General features: G+C 34.3%; 1 protein-coding gene across 3 annotated transcripts in view; it reads left to right on the plus strand.

Moving 5' to 3' along the window:
• LOC134546139 (uncharacterized) overlaps positions 1 to 19,229 on the plus strand; it is a 146,866-nt gene that overhangs the window by 82,463 nt on the left and 45,174 nt on the right. For 2 of the 3 annotated variants that reach the window (XM_063388689.1, XM_063388690.1), the window contains 3 exons: positions 1,516 to 1,626; positions 3,486 to 10,547; positions 10,670 to 10,774. In XM_063388689.1, the coding sequence (XP_063244759.1) occupies positions 1,516 to 1,626; positions 3,486 to 7,529 (4,155 nt within the window). In that variant the 3' untranslated portion in view covers positions 7,530 to 10,547; positions 10,670 to 10,774. Of the gene's footprint in view, positions 1 to 1,515; positions 10,548 to 10,669; positions 10,775 to 19,229 lie in introns of all 3 variants that reach the window. The other variant, XM_063388691.1, reaches the window with a different exon arrangement.

Genomic DNA, 19,229 nt, shown 5'->3' on the forward strand with positions numbered 1-19,229 from the left:
TAAAATACTTTAATGGTGTGAAGTTTTAAGAAAAATGTATTAATTCAAGCAATCAAAAAAATTAATATGTATTGGTGAGTTAACTTCACAGGTTGAATAAATCAGCTCTATACCTATAATCAAGAAGCAAATTTAGTTATAATCAATTTAATTACATTGACAATAACCTATAATTAATTTAGATAATCTATATAATTATTTTGACACGAACCATTATGAATCACAGTACCTTTAAAAGAAATAACATAAATTTAGTTATAATGGTAAAATAATCGTTTACCATTAAACTGTTGAACTCTCGAAATGGTTTTACAAAAAAATACTTTGTGGAATAAGTTTTTGGATATTCTTTGAAAATGAAGCGTCAACTTGTAGCAACAATCAGTTATAAATAATTAATTCGTGCAGAAATATGATGTAATTGACATAAATAATTAAGTACTTAATTTTTTTTTTACACTGGTAGCAACCACCAAAATCATCAACACTATCTATGAATTGGAATTTTCGAAGTGCTAACAAATACGATAAAGCTGTTTAGTACTTGGTCACCAAGTCTTGGTGCTACATCTCAACACATTCGTATGTATTCATTGGAGGATTGAAACTCTCTGTACACCCTAACAGCCAAAATTTAGACACTTAGTTATACCTTACAGTCTACAACCAGTCATCGTGCGGCTTATTACTGCATTCAAAATTGCAATTAACTTTGAATTAATTTACTTACAACTTAATTAGGCTTATTTTCTTATATAGTTATCCTTTAAAACACATTAAATTAGCAGAGTTAGGAAAATAGAACATTTACAAATTTGCAACAAAAAAATCTTTCTTTTGGTTATTTACGAGGGTGGTAATACTTCCTCGTAATCTTAGCTTACGCAGCGCGCCGGGTCAGGAAGCAATCTTTCTTCGCCTCCTCTTTGACGCTTCTTCGCATTCCAAGATAGGAACCGCGAGTATCTCTTGTTCCATTCTCACACAGACATGACAGTCCGGCGCGCCCAGCAGTATGCTATAAACGTGTGCAGTGCCTTCGGTTTAGGCAGATTACTCAAAATTTGTCGCGGTGACAAAGTTTCTGGCGAGGAACTACAATTTTTGCCTATTAAAACAGAATGGAGATTTGCCTATATTTCTTGGCTACAATGCCGTTTGAAAATGGCTAAAAATAGCAATTACAGTATGCTTTTAAAGCAACTTTCAATTGATATTTTCAAAATGTTATGCATTTAAAATGTTCACCAACATTTAAATTCTTTTAATGCGTCAACAGAAATGTTAAACGTGTAAAAGTATAGTAGTAATCTTCCGAATCCTGGATGACTGTATTAGAAAGTTTAACTCCATCTGATGCACGCTCTTAAAATTTCATGAAAACAAAAAATCCACCTAATTAACAAATTACTGTGTTACTTATGAAAGTAGTTTGCTATGATTTGTGATAAATGGTCGGGATTGTATTGTAGATTTTAAATATTATCTTTAAATTATTATAATTTTTTTTTTCAGGCTTTCTTGAAGCTCTTGAAGGAATCTAAGATTTCTGATTTTCCAGCCGTGATGACCAAAAAATCTGCATCTCTTAGTTCTCCATCACCTTTTTTAGACATCGAAAGTAGCGTAAGTATTAAAGTTGTGCTGTTTACTACTTTGTTTTACCATTTAAATTGAAAGTATGTCAGTATATAAATTTTGATTGATTATTTGACAAATTCGGAAATCAGACTCCGGCAACTTAAAAATATCAAGATTTAGTTTTTACTTCTTGAAGTGCAATTCCATTAGTTTTTTTTATTTTTTGAAGGATAAGGCATTTTTGTTATCATCATTATACGTATACTAAAACTGGCATGATGCTTTTTATTTATTTTATCATATTCATCCATAAACTTTTGGGACATTGCAATGAAATGTTAGGATTTCTCAGGTACTCTTGTTATTTTCACCAGTACTTTTTGTTGCTTCTCTACATAAGAGAGTCATCCTTTTGTGTCTCTAAAAATTACCGTATTTACTCACATGTAGGTCGCGGCAATTTTACCAGATTTGGTGGGGAAAAAATTAAGTGCGACTTATATGTGAAGAAAAAGTTTTGAGGAATTTTTTTGCAATATTTTGCTTTAAAATGCGAAAAAGAAGTTTATATAGGTATAGGCAAATTTTTTACAATGTACACATACAGCGAAACCCCTAATTTACGTTACCGTTATTTACGTTTTCCCGTTATTTGCACTATATTCTTCAGGTCCCGTTTAGTTCCCATTTAGTCCAATACAAAACTTTCACGCAAATTACGATTCAAAAATCGAATCCATCCCGCTATTTACGTCACGTAACAACCATAAACAACCAGAAAATACCGTGGGTACTTAAAGAGTAAATAAGATTAGCTAGTAGGCCTAAAAACACTAAAAACATTGTGAAAAACGTTAACGTTTATAGTCGGCAATGAACATTTTAAATCGCAAAATATACATATTTTATAACATGAAAAGTTGCTTTTATTTCTAAACATGTAATAATTTAAGCCTAGGCGTGTAAAATCCAAGTAATTATAGCAGGAGACAATCTAAAACGCACGAGGGAAAAACGTAAACTCACGAATGTATGAACGTGGCTGATTGTTAATTTCTGATACTGTATTTATGTCACAACTTAGCCGAAATACTGGTACGAGACAAACTTCACAAGATAAAATGAGCGGAGTCTTGGTAACTGTTTTATATGTATTTTATAATTTCGGAAGCATTGTACAGTTGATGCATATTTTTTAAACTAACAATTTATTTCTGGGGATCGTAATTAATTAATTATTGGTATCAAGACATCTAGATGGACGTAAACTTGAACGTGTCACGGCAGCGAGAAAACTGGTGCGTATACCAATAAACTGGTATTAGAACTGGTCAAAACTGGTACACGGGAGGTGGAGCTTATATTTTTTTTCCGCTAAGCTTGCATCTATTGGCTGGCTGCTGATGGGAGGTCACGAGTCTGGGCGGAGCATTGAGTGAGTTATACTGCGCATGCGCAGCTCAGTGAACAAAGAGAGCCAGCTGGCGGCCACGCCGCGCCGAAACAGCAGCTGATCGAGTACAATGACCTTTCTCCGCGCACGGCGCACGGCGCGGTAATGAATTACCGGTGCGACCTATATGGGGGGAATCTTAAATACCAAATTCAAGACATCAAATTATGGGTGCGACCTATCTGCAATGGCGACCTATATGCGAGTAAATACGGTACTTTTGACAACCCATTAATTTTTAAGCTATTTCACTCTCCTCCTTTTTTCTCCATCTCAACTATGTTGTCAATGAGGTATTGAGGATTGAAGTAACAAAAATTTTGGATCAAATTCTATAAATGCCAGTTGTTCTAATTTGTGTATTTTTTGCTTAAGTGTATATTTCTTGTCATAGTTGCTTGTATAATGTAACAAATAAACCATGCATTACAAAATTTTATCTCTTTTGCAGCTGGTATGTGGTGATGAAAGCATCAGCCCTTTCAACGACATCTGGTCCAGCATCAGCAGCATCGATGTAAATTTCTCAGAGCAAGTTCAGGAAAGTCCTGTCATAGAGGTGAAGAAAGAGAAGGAAACGGATGTAACCAGCACGCAGAAATCTCCTACAATGAAAAAGCATAAAAAAATGAAAGGGAAAATAAAAGTCATTGCAAATTCAAGTAAAGAGAAGCGGAAAAGGAAGAAAAACAAGCAGAAATCTGTAAAAACGTGTACAGCTCTGTCATTGAACTGCATTAAACCAAGTGTGATTTGTAAGGAAAGCAAGAAGAAAAATGATAAACTCTGCAGGAAAGAAAATTCACTTTCAGTTGTTGATCTTGCATCTAATCTGAGAGCGCTGTCAACCATTGATAGTTCTGTAACACCAGACTCAGTTTTAGCAAGTGCAGTGTCACCTAGGGAAGTGCACTCTTTGCAGTACGAAAGCCTGTCATCTACAACGCCTATGGAGAGTCTACCTGCAGGCATCCCCACTCCCCCAGCTAGCCTTCCCCCACCTGTTGCGGAACAAATCCCTCCGACTCCGATCCGGGCGCCGGTTTCGGGCATCACCACTTCCTTGGAGGCTCTCCTAGAGGGACTTCCAAGGAAGCGAGAGCAGCCTGACTCTGACGACGGGGATCGGGAGTTGGAAGATGTGAAGTGTAATTTGAGAGAGTTGGGAAATGTTGCCGACAGTTCGCACATGGAGGTGGGGGAAGTGGATAGCAAACTCAACATACTTACCACCAGCAGTGTGAATACAGCAAGCGTTGCAGAAAGAGTAGAGAATTCTGGTCACATCATGGAGCTCAGTACCAATATCAAAGGAGATTTAGATGAGGGAGTTAAGAGTCCACCTAGTAGAGGTAGCAGTGTTATTTGTTTAGGGAGTGAGATGGATGCTGAAGACAATCTGGCTTCTCTGTGCATGGATATTGCTCTAGAAGAAGAACATTGCATGGTGGAGGACACATTGGTGCAGCCAGAGAGCACTGCCAGACATAAAGTTGAGAGTGTGCAAGACAGAACCGTAGGGTCGGTTGCGTGTGTAATTCAGAATGTTCCTGATATTGTCAAAGTTGATTCCAGTGGTCATGTCAGTGACTGTGAACTTTCACCTATACATAGTCTGGCAGTTTACCCAGGCACTAATATTTCTCCTGTATGTGGCAGTACCACTTACAACAGTGTTATTTCAGTTGTCGGGGTCCCTGAAACCAACTCTTTGAGTACAGAGATGGCAAGGGACTCAAAAATAGACTCTATGTTCGCTGACTCGCCACTTGATGAACAACCAGCAGTTGCCAGTAATTCTATTGGTGACGTTGCAGGCACTGAGGACTCATTGAGTGGTGAGTCGGTGACCATCGTAAATAACTCCGACAAAATTATAGTGAATGGAGATATTGACGTTGCAGAAGTCGTAATTCCGACTGTTACGCCTATAACTCCAGATGCTGTTGAATGTGGCTCTCTAAGTATTGTGGGGTTGTCTGATTCGGGTACTGAGGTACAAAATGGGGAAAATAGTTTGAAAACTTCAACACCATCAAATGTCATAGTTCCTTGTACTAGTAGTAACGTAGCAATGTTGCCAAGTGATAACCTTCCAATCGTTGATGATGATCAGTCATCAGATGAAGTGCAGATTATTAGTGAACATGTTACAGTTCGTCCTAGGCGACCTGTTAAAAATGAATCTCAAGCGCGAGATGATTTTACGAGGTTGCAGAAAGACTTGTTCAATTCGGCAGAATATGATTCGGATGTGGAAATTTTAGAAGGGCTTGCAAAGGACACCAGAGAAGACTTAACATTAAGTCATGAAAGGGCAACAATTGCTAGGGTTGAGCATAGAAACGAACTTGTTGTTGAGCAGGTTTTGAGTGGCCAGTTTCCGGTCACACTGGATTTGGACAATTCACAAGCTACACTTGCAGGAGACCTTAACTTCTGTGGGGCTCCACCGGATTCACCTCCTATTAATGGCGGGACATTGCACTTCAATGAAATGAGCCCTATAAATAATAAAACGGGGGGTTTAGAGTTTAGTCTTTATGAAAAGACAAGTGACAAGATACAGCCAGGTTCTACTGATCCTTGGTTAACTGACAGCACTAATTCTTTTTCGTTTAACTTCAGCCGTTTTTCACCTGTGCAGGAAACTGCTCCGATGGATTTTTTAGATGATGATGCAGATTTATCAGATGATGCATATAGTGCTTATAGTTCTCACGTACCTAGATTCTCTGAGGGGGGCAAACGTCGTTCTGAAGAATTTCGAACTAAGAGTCACAAAGAGGGTTTGGAAAATTTGCCAGATAGTCGAGTAGAGTGCAACGGCGTGCAATCAAGTGCTGCGACTGAATTAAATAGGACAGCACCGAGGCCCGTTTCCCCTGTGCTACAGAAAGAAAGCGAACAAAATGTACCTTTGTGTAGTCGTAAACCTTCATCCGAAAAATCAAGTGTACGCTTTCCCCAAGTAAACACAGTTAGGCATTTCACGTCTAGTTTGCCGTGTGACCAGCAAGAGGACAAGAGTGATGGTGATGGCGATAGTGTTGTAGAACCTCCCTGCAAAGTGACGCGGACATCTAAATCCTCCTCTCCAAGTGAAGAGGCTGATTATTTTAGGCAGATTTCAAGTGTTCAACTTGAACACTTGAGTGAAGAGACCGTGGCAGCGCAACAAGCATCTGCTAGAGAGATGAGTCCAGTTACAAAAGCTTTAGATGAACCTAAGCAACAAAATAAACAGGCTCCTAAAGCTAGTCCAAGAGGTATGTGTGTAGACAATGATACTATTAAGTTAGATGTACCTATTGGTAATTATACTAACATGCCTCCCATTCCTTCCTTCCCATCCGTGCCTAGTGCTCCTCTTGGCTTTAGCTATCCTCCTTATGTTGGTTGTTGCTGTTCTCTGTGCTACATTGCCATGCTCTCAGGCAATCGCTACCAGGGGCACTATTTGCAGCATTACCAGAAACCCCAAGAAACAGAAAGTGAAAATCAAGCATTGCTCAAAGAAATAGAGAAGTCTCTGAGCAATTCAGTGCAGGCTGATGTGGATTTAGGGAGCAAAGATGAGCAGGATTCTCAGTACTCGGCAGGTAAAGAATCTTCGCTGCCTTTGAAGAAACGCTTGAAAAGCATTCCACCTGAGCCCGTGAGTCAGGTGTCTGCAAATCAAAGTGAAGTTTTGAGTTCAAGTTGTGAGAATCTGCCGTCGTATCAGTCTCGTAGGATGATCAGTATTGCAGAGCTAGAACTGAATAAAACAGTGTTAAAGAAATGGGAAGATCAAGTGGGGATGGGAAAGAATGTGCAGTACCCACAGTATAATCATAATGGTTATTACAGCAGTTATCAAATGCCAGGAAAAGATGAGTATGCAGCTAATTTGCAAGAGGATGCAATGCAGGAAAAAAGATATCCACTAGAGTTACTGCATAATGAGCAAGACTACAATTACAAAAAAATATCTTCAGAGGCAGTGTATAAAGATGGTTTGTGTTATAATCCTAGCATGCCAGCAAATTTCCAACTTAATAAAGATACAAATATGAATTGTGTGAAGTTGAAAATGTCTGTCAATAATTCTGATGCTTGTAAGAGACCCTTTAAAACACCAGCTGAACTGAAGCTGATTCCATCAATGCCAGATAGCTTAAAAGAACTTTCAGCCATGTCCTTTAAATCTGGATTTTTCCAAGGTCTGGCAAATAGTGAACCTTGTCATACTTCTGTAGCTAATAGACTTTCAAGTGTTAACCATCCCGTCACAAACAAAGAATGTAGACAAGTTTTGGATCTGTCTGTTGTGAAAAATGTGCACTGTCAAAAAGGTGGACGTAAACGAAAAACAAATGGTACTTCTGTATATAATGGCAACTATTCCAAGAGAAGGTGTAAAGCGAACAGTGTTGTGCAAACCACTGAAATGATAGACGGTTTTCTTGTGCCGTACGAGAAGAAGCGACGAAAGAAAGATTCTTCTAGGTAGCCAAAGTTGAAGGCTCTGATGTTCAGCTGTACCTGTACCAATTAACCTAAAATCTTGTGATATTGGAGATATCTAGTTTCTACACAATCTAGATTGGTGTTATTCCAGTTAGTTTTTGTTGTAACATACTATTTTGATTTATGCATGAACATGACTTTTCATACCCATACATCGGTTTTGTAGTCCGTGTTAAGACTTGGCAGGCATCTTTGCCATGAATATTCCTTTATGAATGCTGGTGTTACTTAGTCAAATCTGAGGCACTGATATTTACAGACATCAGATTTTACTTTTTTTTGCATTCTTTATAAGTGTTGGGAAGTGTCTTTATTTTATTTTGAACTGTATAGAAACAGGGAAAGGATGCTGCATTATTATGATGAATAGTAAATATGTGTAGTTCACGTCCAGTAATTATTTTTACAAGTTTTGTACCAAATACTACATTGAGTCTCAAGTTATAAATGATGTTGAGTGTTGGAAGATTAAACTGCTGCAGTTTTATCAAAACATCGTGAAGATGTTTATTGGCTGTGAATTTAATTAATACTACTACCAGATCAAGAGATCATATAAAACATCACATTGGCATGTTGTAACGGCATGTTACAAAGAAAATGTCTGTACAGTTTTTTCTACATCTATATTTCAGTGAAATTGAAAGAAAGTTACTTAAAGTGTCTGTTTTCCACAGATCTGAGATAGCTTTTAAAGAATGTTTTTATAATTATTTGCTTGTACATTATTGCCTCTAAAATGTGATGCAAAATATAAAAATATTTTCGATAACATTTTTTTACATAAATATTGAAGGAGCATTGGTGGAATTGTTCCAAAACATATTTGATGATATTCTTCAAGAATAACAAAAGTTAAAGAGTATGGGGCAGAGTATTTTTGTTACATTTGGTCAGTGTCCAGAAGAATAAAGTGTTCTTCATCATGATTCTTGCCAGAGGTGTATCAACATGACCTCCAAGATCATGTGGGATGCCAAACAATTTGGTTACTGACCCACAGAAATAAAATGTGTTCAAGAAAAATATATTCAGAACCTTTTCTTTTTATCACACATTGAATAAATTAAAACATCTAATGGAAGAATCAAATGATGTAATTAAAAAATATATATTTTTGTGTAGTGAGTTAATTTTTAGACAAAAAAGGTCATTCAATATAGAAAATATCTTTTTTCAATTTATGCTTACTACTAAGCAAAGCTGAAGATAAAATAAAGTGCATTGAAAAGGAATACATGTCCTAGTTGAACAGTTTTGGTTTGTTCTTCCAAGTCTTTATGCTAGTGAAAATGTAATGTTAATGAATCATGAATGGTGAAGTGAGAAAAAAAAGTGATCATGGAATTAACCGTTTTTTTTTTTTAAAAAGTGTTTAATGTGTTGGGTGTTCATACTTGAAGAGCTATGAAGAATGGTTTCAAATAGTTAATGTTTTACAAATGTGGACAATTATTTTTGTTTTAATTTTCGTGTGAAGAATATGTGTTCTGTGTACATTAATAATGCAGTCCATTAATAATAGATTGACATGGATTTCAAAGTGTTGTATTATGCAAAGTGTGTTCTATAAGTGGTGTAAAAGAAAGTTCATTAGAAATAAGTATTTTACTTTGCATATATTTTAATTATAGAATTTTTTAAAACCTCCAGTTCTTAATCAATGCCATGGTAGTCAGATCATAAAGTGGCATGGCAGCTTTATTATATGCATTAACTTGTGATATAAATTGCATTTCAAAAAATTAATGGATATTAATATTTTGTACCCATGAAAAATACGGAATTGCAAAATTAAAGAGAATTTCAAGAAAATTTATTGAAAGTGATTTGTTTTTTTAAAAATTAATATCAACAAACAAATTTTGGTGCTTATTTAACATTAAGTATCTTGAAGAAACAGTTCATAAGCATAGCACCAAGTGATACTATGCAAGAATACTATGCAACCATATTTCAGTGTTTAGTGAGATCACTAAACTATAAGTGACAGCAAAGTTATGATAAACAATTTTGTTGCATTATTAGTATAATGTCTTATCTACAAATTTTAAGAATTTTTTTTTGTGATACAAGTTTATATGATGCAACTTTGCAAACATTGGGTATATTATACTTGAATAATGTTTTGGAAGGGATATTAGCTCAATTTACATGTAGTGTTTAACGGAAGTGCTTGAGAATTGCAAAATCCAAGAAACTTGAAGAACTACCAACATTGTCTGTGTGTCAAGTAGCCAAAGCCTAATATTTTATTTAAATTTTAAAATGTGTCCTTCCTGAACTACCTTTAAAACAAACTTTTTATTTGCAGATTTCAAGCTATAAGTACTTTGTTTGGATAATGTATTTTATTTTCAGTCTGGTTAACCTTTTTTCAAGAAATTAATTGAATTGAAGAGCAGGCAAGTAATATTTATATTCAGAAATATTGGATGAATTTAAAATAAAAGTATGAAGTGTAGTCATATTAAGAAAAAACTTTTTAAAATTTTTATCTAAATGATACTTATTTTAAAATTTTATGCTATTCAAATTGGCTTGGAATGTTTATCTATTTTAAAGTTCTTGCTTCAAGTGTTTATGAAGAAACAAATCAAATTGAAAAATATATGAATAATTTACCAATTTAATGGCTAGGGAAAAATATTTGCTAGGTTGAAGTATAAATAATGGTTTAATGATATTACTAGATGTTCTGATGACATTTGAGTCCAAAAATATATAAAACTTAAAATTGCTTTAACTTTTAATGTGAATGTAATGCAAAGCTGTTAATTGCATCAAACAATTTTTTTTATATATAAATTCAAAGTGCTTGAAGTAAAAAATGATTGATTCAAACACTATTTCAATATAAATTCCAACGTTACAATTGAGGAACTCAAAATAGCTAAAATGAATGCTGCTGCTAGTTGGGAAACCTACATGTTGTTCAAGATGCCTATGCTAATAATAATTGATTGGAAAATATTCTCTCATCAGCATCTTGCACAACAAGGTAAGATTTAATTTATGGCCTGCAGAATAATTAGCTCTGTCATGTGATGTGTTTAATGTTTGCCTGATATGTTTTTTATTTTGGTGTGGTGCCTGGTTTTCACTTGTGAGATTGCTTTTTAGGTAGAGGCAGACCTGCCCGAGGGAGGGGCCGTGGTTCCAAATCTGTGGCATGTGTCCGCAAGGCTTCTTACTCGTCATCCGATGATGACGAAGTTGTTCGGCAAGGTGAATTGATTATTTCTTTCGCTTGTTTTGCCTTAGATTTGTATTAGCTGTGCTAATCAATAATTAATTCTTTGGTGTGATGCTTTGTGGTTTGTTTGTGATGTTTTAATTCAATAAAACTTAATCGATACAAGGCTTCATTTAGATACTGATCAGGAGTTTGTGTAAGATCACTCGGTCTGACATGCTGCGTGAGATGTGGTCAGATCTTGGATCTAAGAAAATGATTTCTTTGAGTCCTAGGCAGCTTGCACTTCATTCAAGGAAACCTTAAGGCTTAGTTGGATTCATTCGCTGTGTTAGATTATCAAATTTTCTTGCCATTATAAAATCTTTGGATGTTCCACTACATAAGCATTGCATTTTGTATCAAAATACATGCTGCTTGTTTTCTGCTATTTTGTAAAATGTGAAAGTAAATATTTTTGTGCAGCTAATTGCATTGTGCTTGCTCACTAGAAGTTGATTATCTGGGTTTCTACAGCTTCTGTAAACCTCATTTTGGAAATATTTCTCCATAAAATTCTGCAAATAGTGATAAGTCAAAAAATTTTACATGGGAGGGGAAGCAGAGCATTAAATGAAAACAACTTTGCAGGTTAATTGAATGGAGTTGCATGCTTGCTTGTCTGAACAGTTATGATCCTAGGCAAAGGAAAGTACTATTCTCCTTATGATCATTCGGCAAATTTTTCTTTTTACCTGACTGTGCAAGATGGCCAAAGTTGTTCATTTGAAATGTGCTACAAGTCTCATGATATAATTTTAATGATAAAACTAGTAAGTAAACTGTAATGTTACTTCCTAAATTAGAGTAATTATACTCATACAATATTTTAGTGTTCAGATACAAATGTTTTTAAATGAAGGTGCAAATGTTACACAGTTAGGTTGGTGTCAAAAGATCTTTAGGTTCTGCACATATTTTTCTGATGTATTTAAAACTATAAATTATGCATAATGATCAAATAATGTGTGGCACCTCGAACGGGAAGGTATCGGGAGAACACGGTAAATGTTTGTGCTCTAATACAATAATTTATGTTATTTTAGTGTGTCCATGTGTGTTTGGATGTAACAGTTGGTATCTTTACAGATACTAGGTAATAAAAAATTGTACATAAATATTTGTGGTATTTGTAGCCAAGGTTTTTTAAAACTAATTATGATCAACATATAACTTTCAATTTTGTCATTGGTCCAATTTTCCTTAGTTTCAACACAAGTACCCTGTTTTATTGCATAATCATCGCACATTTTATACTAAAATAAAGTTTGAAAAGTAAGGGTGCAACTATTATGCGAAAAAAGTAGAGGTGGGACAATACCACACTTTCGATACTCGATTCTGTATTGTTTTTTCAGTTCGATACTTTTTATACTTTCGATACTCCAGGGAAAAATATATTCCCATTCAGTAACAATTATTACAAATAACATAAATTAGTTTTAAACTATATAAATTCCCTCTTTATTACAAAAATACAAACTGCAAACAACTTTAAAGATTTGAGTATAAAAATCAATATAAAAATAGAAGCGAAATACAAACTATCTTCAAGAGAGTTAGCCCTTTATTTTCCAGTACACTTTTTTTTACCGCGAACAAATGTAAATAAAGATAGCGCTCTCTGAAATAAAATTGCAGCCAACAATGATAGTTCGCGCTGGTGGCACCAATTTACGTCACTATACAACCACGGCAATTGAAAACATTCATAATAGCGATACAAATCTCTGGTACTTACCATACACAAGAGACGAGACACGTACTTACTCTATGATGTTGACTGTTATTACTAGCTGTGTTATTGTTATTATTGCGACGGATTGCGAGTGCAGTCAATTAATGTGAATTTTAAGTCCTCGATATTTCTACAATTTTTTTTTTCAAATTTCCTGTGAATTCAATGTCAGAAGTGTTACGTACGAAAAACGTAACTTATTGAACACAAAACAAAAACAACTTAACCTTACTTTACCGTTTGTTTACTATTGGAAAGTTGCAGTAATGACTTATATAATTATAATTTATTCTGATGTAAGCCTATTGGTTATCATAATTCTGGCTAATAAGCTGTTCTATTAGAGTAGAACCCCTGTCATACACTTTTCAACAGAGGGCACAAAAATGTTGTATGATGCGGTAAAGTATATGAAAAGGGAATGGCAATAATAATTTTTTTTTCAATCTAGCATACCAGCACAATGTCAGATTAAACTTAAATACATAATGTGTAAATAATTGCATTATATTAATGAAAGATATGAATTCATCATTATATATACATATAATAAAACCACCAGAAATGTAAAATACAGTCCATAATCAAGTAAAGCTGACATGAGAAACAGTGGCCTTACAAAATGTTATGAAGTCCTTCCTTGGAGGGGGGAAAAAGTTACCAAGCCTAAATTAGAAATAAAAAAAATTAGGCTATTGTAAAAAGAAAATCAGAAATTTTTCCTTTTTTGTTTCATTTTACAAACAACTTTATGCAACAGATCCATTTTCAATAAAATTTTAACTTGAGAAACGTAAAATACAAAACAATTGATCGTAAGAAAACAATAACAAACGGATATATTCAGTTCAAAGATTAATGAATGCACAAAATATGAGATCCGTGCCTTGGTAAAGCACGTGCATAATTTTCATAATAATTGCTAGTTCGCGCCACTAGTCTCGCTTGGTGCTGGCCATAGATGCTACTACCGAAGTGCACAGCCTTCCTGATACTATCCATATCTATGGTGCGATAAAATTATTTTCTTATGTTTGCAAAGGTAAACAATGAACGTTTTTCAAAATAAAAGCATTAAAACGTAGTTTATCAGGAGGAATATAACAAAAATATTTGTGAATTTTAGGACTTTTCCGCTTCGTAAAAACGTATGAAACGGGAAATTAATTATTTTATTAGTGTATGTTCCGGGAATGTACACCATTGTAAACATAGTACTTTCGGCGGGACCAAAATTAATCGGCGTATGACACAGGAAAATGTATGAAACGGGAACGTATCATCGAGGTTCTACTGTAGTTGTATTTTGTATGATGGCGACTCAAAACTTAATTCAATACAAATGAACAAGCATTCCGGTATCAAAAAATTGTATCGAATTTACAGTTTCGATACTCGATACTTTGCGATACCGTCAAGTATCGAAGGTATCGAGGTATCAAAGTATCGAAAATCCCATCACTAATTTGAATGTGTTCAGGTGAAAGGCGATTCCGTTTTTTGGTACAAATTCCACCTGCAGAGCTAAACAATCTTTCAGAATGAATTGAGGCAGGTGGAAAGCCAAGATATAGGTATTCTGACTAACAATTTCAGTCTCGGAAAGGTAGAATTTGCCTTCCAGTACGCCAGTGGGCTGTCATTCCATTGTTCAAGTGTATCACTCCATTTATTGGTGTGAAAACACGTTATAAATACATGAAAAGTAATTTCAATACAACTTTGAAACGTACTGCAGAGTTTATAAAACCACACATCTTTATTTATGTTGTTGGCAATGCACTCAATATAGCCAACATAATACCTTTGCTGCAACTTGCCCTACTTAAACACGTTTCATACTTTAGCTTTTGTAAAACTTACGTAACGTCTTTGTATAGAACAGCAGTTGGCGACCATGAAACGACACGGAAAGAAAATGCCTGTTATATCAAGCAGCAACTTTATTCTTCTTCATGTTTACTTACGGCTACACCACTTATTAAATTAAATATCGTAATTATTTTCGTTTGTGTTTTCAATTTATGTACACTTAGTGAACTTTGAAAATTCATCAAGCAAAAACATTTTGCGAATATCTGAAACGAATAAATATGCACTAATGACTGGGATTTGTGTACACATGGAAGAATTGTACCGTTGTGATGCATTGCAGTATCAGAAAGAAGAAATAAGCTTGAAATTGTTTCAGTGGAAAATATGCTTGGAATTACTAGGTAATATGGTGACGTGAACAAAGATAAATTACGCCCGCGAAAAATAAGCTTGGATTATTGGCGAGAGCAAACATCGGTTATCAAAATATCGCAAGTATTTACCGATGTCCGATATTGAAAAATGTGCCGATATTACCGATCTCCGATATTGAATATCGAATATCGGGCCATCACTAAATTCAACTTCAATTCATGCTCATAAGAGTCATCTGTTAAGTGCTCTGAACATGTGTAAGATGTCTTTGGATTCCACTTATCATCTTGTCCACATTTTTTAACCCACCCTTGCAACAGAAGTTCAACATTCAGGAATTTATATTTGAAATTATTTGGTTCAGTAAATGATATAGCTGTTACCAAATTATTTGTACACAGCATCTTAAACCAACCAAAGAAATTCACTTCCAAATCGTTCACTAAACATGTTGCCTGTTCTTAACAAAACATTTGCACACATATGATATAATATTCTATAACATGTGCACTTTGTATAACCAAACTCCTAACAACACAAATAACCTTATCCACTTCATGCCGTTGTTTAAATAGTTATTCAGCAGAAGTACTTCTAAACTACAGTCACGGATAGGAGCGGGTGGGGTGGTGAGCTGAGCTAGGGCTGCAATTGATGTGATACGCAGAACAACGCACATGCCATTGAGGCAATCTATCTCGACTAACCTTTATTTGTAGCCACCTCTTTTAAATAAACCAATTTGTGTATATTGTATTAGATGGGCATTTATGTAAATAAATATCACAAATTTGGGAGCCAAAGATGGTTATCATGAAACAAATAGTTTAACATACTTAATGAACACAACTTTTAGTATCTAATAAAACCTTATCAAAATACTTATTTTTTCCCCCCATGAATACAGAACTACGAATCACACAATATTGTATTAGTGTGTAAGAATTTATTGTGCAGCCTTAGATCTTAAGCTAAGGGATTCAGTAACAAAACTTAGATTTTGATATTGTGTGAGATAAAACCAACTTCTTTGGTTGTGCAGATAATGGAGAGTTTTCACAGGTTTTGTAATTGATACTTAACAGGTTAGATACTGTAATCCTTAATGTTTGCTCCAAGTGAGTGTTTCGAGGAAAGGCAGAAAATCTTAGAAGTTAATGGACTAAACAACTTAGCATTCATAATATTTAAAGTTCAGAATTTGACTTTTTCTACTTTGTATTGAACCCTACAGAACTATTTACTCATTTTTGTATACTCTTGCATTTTTCTTAATAACGTATATGAAATCAAATCTTTTTTAAGAAACTAAATGTTAATTTTATTCCATGATTCCTATTTTAAAAGGTTGCATATCAAATATAATTTTTTTTCCTTCATAATTGTGAATTATAATTCTTCATCCCCTTCCCACCAATTTATATTCAAACATCTAAATGGTATTCTAGAGATAATTTCATCAGATACTATACAGTGCTGACCCAAAAATACATGAAACAAGGACAATTGTGCATAATATTGCCAAGCTCGAATACTTGCTGTTGGGTTAATTTAGATAAAAATAAACTTTATTATTAATATATTTAAAATCTTTTATTGTAAAGCTTGAGGGTACCAAATATTATTAATTTTTCTGTCGGGATGTCTCGAGATGAAGACAGTAATTTTTCTCTCCTTTTGAATGTATAGAGTGCAAAATTTCAAGTATATAGTGCCAAAATTCTGTTTTAAGAATTGGGGAGTGGGTTTTGGGGCATTTTTTTTTAAATTTGTAGACAATGACCTTTCTCTTTGTTAGAAGAACATCAGGTGTCCTAAATTTCATCAAGCTCCGAGTTAAACTATAGATTTCTATCATAACAATTTATTTTATAAATAAAAAATGTAATTAAAAAATAGAAGTGGAAGTTAAATTTGTGATAGTGATAACTTTCCACCATTTAAGTCATCTTTTTTGTATGATGATATAGTGTGAGTGGTACATTTTGCTGCAGAATCTGACAAATTAGTTTTGTTTTTTTAAGAGGGTTGAAATACATACAGAAAGTAAAGGTACCATGATTAAGAAATTTTTCTTATATATATTTTGAGTGCATTATAAAATTATGTTTCATAGTTGGACAAATAATTAAGTACACTCGTGTTGTTGGAATGGCTCGACACTCCATTCTTACAAAGTGGTTCTTGTGTGTGTATTATGCTGCAGATGATTTGCTGAATTTGGAAACAGAAGGGGGTAAGTGGAATTTACAGGTTTTAGTACATGTCTGAAAGAGTTTTCAATGGTGTCAAACAATAAGAACTAATTAGATCCAATAGAATTTAATATGTGATGTTATTTTAATTAGATATATATTAATTGTTTTTTTTTTTTTTTTTTTTGTTTTACCATGTCTACCTGGCTGTAGAAAATGTAAAACTGTTAACTTTCAGTCTCCATGATATTTTACAATGCATGATTAAAAGCATGGGGAGGCGGAATGGATTATTTTTTCGTCAGCAACTGCGCACGACGTCATGTGGCTGAGAGCTAACCTCTGCCACTCCCGCAGCCAGACAGCACTCCCGCACATCTTCTCACGCAACTCGCTCTATTTCAATAAATCTTTTCAAATCTTCAACATCAATACTTTAAACCATTGCACTTCCTACGGATTAATTATATTTCATGCACGTGCCCGAATTAACCTGCAAAAAAAAATAAAACGCGTAGAAAATTTTTTTTCTTCGAAAACCTTCCGAAACACTGTGTGTTAAAAACATTCTGAAAGCGCATTTTTCTAGATAAATGGAAATTATAAATCACCTACGCCACAAGTAAACATTATACTTTAATATTATGCAAAGAAAACACCTCTTAGTTTAATAGTTATGTAAAGGTGGTGTGATATGTTTTAGATGTTGCACCGTCTTATCATCCATGTAGAAGAGTTACTCGAAAAGCTAACAAGACTATTGCCATGGAAATGGAAATATGGTTAAGGAAATATTTTTCAAATGTTTGTAAACAGTAAACAAAATATAAAAAGATCTTATAACTGTATAATTAAAATATAAACAACCCTATAGCAAATTTAATTTCAATATGAAAAAGTATACAATAATGTTTACAAGAAACGAAATTGCAATAGCAATACAAAAATTTCGCAATTTTGTTACATTGTTAACATATATATTATTTTTAATAAAGGCAATAAAAATGACATACTCAATATTAGGAATACAATAAATACCTTAAGCACTACATAATTGCTGCGATATTCACAATAAATGCTTTTCTTAAATATAGTAGTTAAAAAACATCGTAAATAAATTATGAACATACATATTATGGTGAAGGAAAGTGGACACTATCACACTGAAAAATATTAGAGGGTAGTTTTCCTCATCTTATTTTTTTCTTTGCATTTTTCGTCTTGTTCGTTAACATATTTCATGTTCAAATACTTGATACGCATATACGTTCTTGTCCTGACAAAATAGTTTATAACTTCTTCTGGATATTTATTTTCAGTAGTTCCGCAAATCATTTTAGTCAGTGATTAAAAAATCTGCTCTTTTTTGTACAAATTGTTGCCATGAACATTATCAAAACATTTCAGCGATCTTTATTAATTCAGAAAATTCATTAGTGGGACATTTTCAGTTACCCTTTGATTGTACATGTATTCAGCTATCGTCCTCCGAATTGAAATCCGTAGTGCCAAGGTCAGGATATTTATTTCTGAAACGGTGAGCTATATAGCTAGCAACATATTTCAGCCCTTCGTCACTTGAAAGGGGCCTGTCCTCTAAATCTAAGTCTATTTCTTCCATGTCAGCAAGATCTATTTCATTAAAAGGTGATTTCTCCCGAACTGTCTTTGTAAAATGCATTTCCTTGCACAAAAGTAGTTCTGTACTTTCATTCTGATAAGCACTGCCCTGTTCCATTTAATTTGACGAAAAATCACTTTCCAAACATATTTTGTCTGTCTTCTCATCCGTGTTTTTCCGTTCAGCAAAAACTGCTGCAGAATGTTTTCTTTTTAAGGACTACGTGTTTAATGTAAACTTACACATTTGATTGGTACAGAATGATATAGGCTACTTACCATTTTTTACATTAATTTTGTCGCTTCTGCGGCAGCAATGTATCCATTCTTGTTGAAGATCCTAATTTTTTGGAAAGCGGAAAAACTTTATTCCATCACTGTTTTTGCTACTGTTTTTACAACCATAAACAGCACAGTATGACATTTAAACGAAATTCGTACACCGTAGACAGCTTTTACTGCGAACGAAAGAATGACAAGACTTACAAAGCTACTGTAGCGCAACAACCATGGCAAGAAGCACGGTATGTGGTGGTGAGTCAACGCTCTGTAGTTGCTGGGGTTGGGTGAGCTATCAGCCACGTGACGTCAGCAGCTGCGCGTACCTGTCGTCTTAGTACCATGGATTAAAAGTAAGTGTCAAATTGGTTATGTACAAATTTTCCTTAGCTTTGGACATAGTAACTTGCTTGGTTATATGCCTTG

The sequence above is a fragment of the Bacillus rossius genome, chromosome 1 (genome assembly GCF_032445375.1).
Source record: "Bacillus rossius redtenbacheri isolate Brsri chromosome 1, Brsri_v3, whole genome shotgun sequence".
Taxonomy (NCBI): Eukaryota; Metazoa; Arthropoda; class Insecta; order Phasmatodea; family Bacillidae; genus Bacillus; species Bacillus rossius.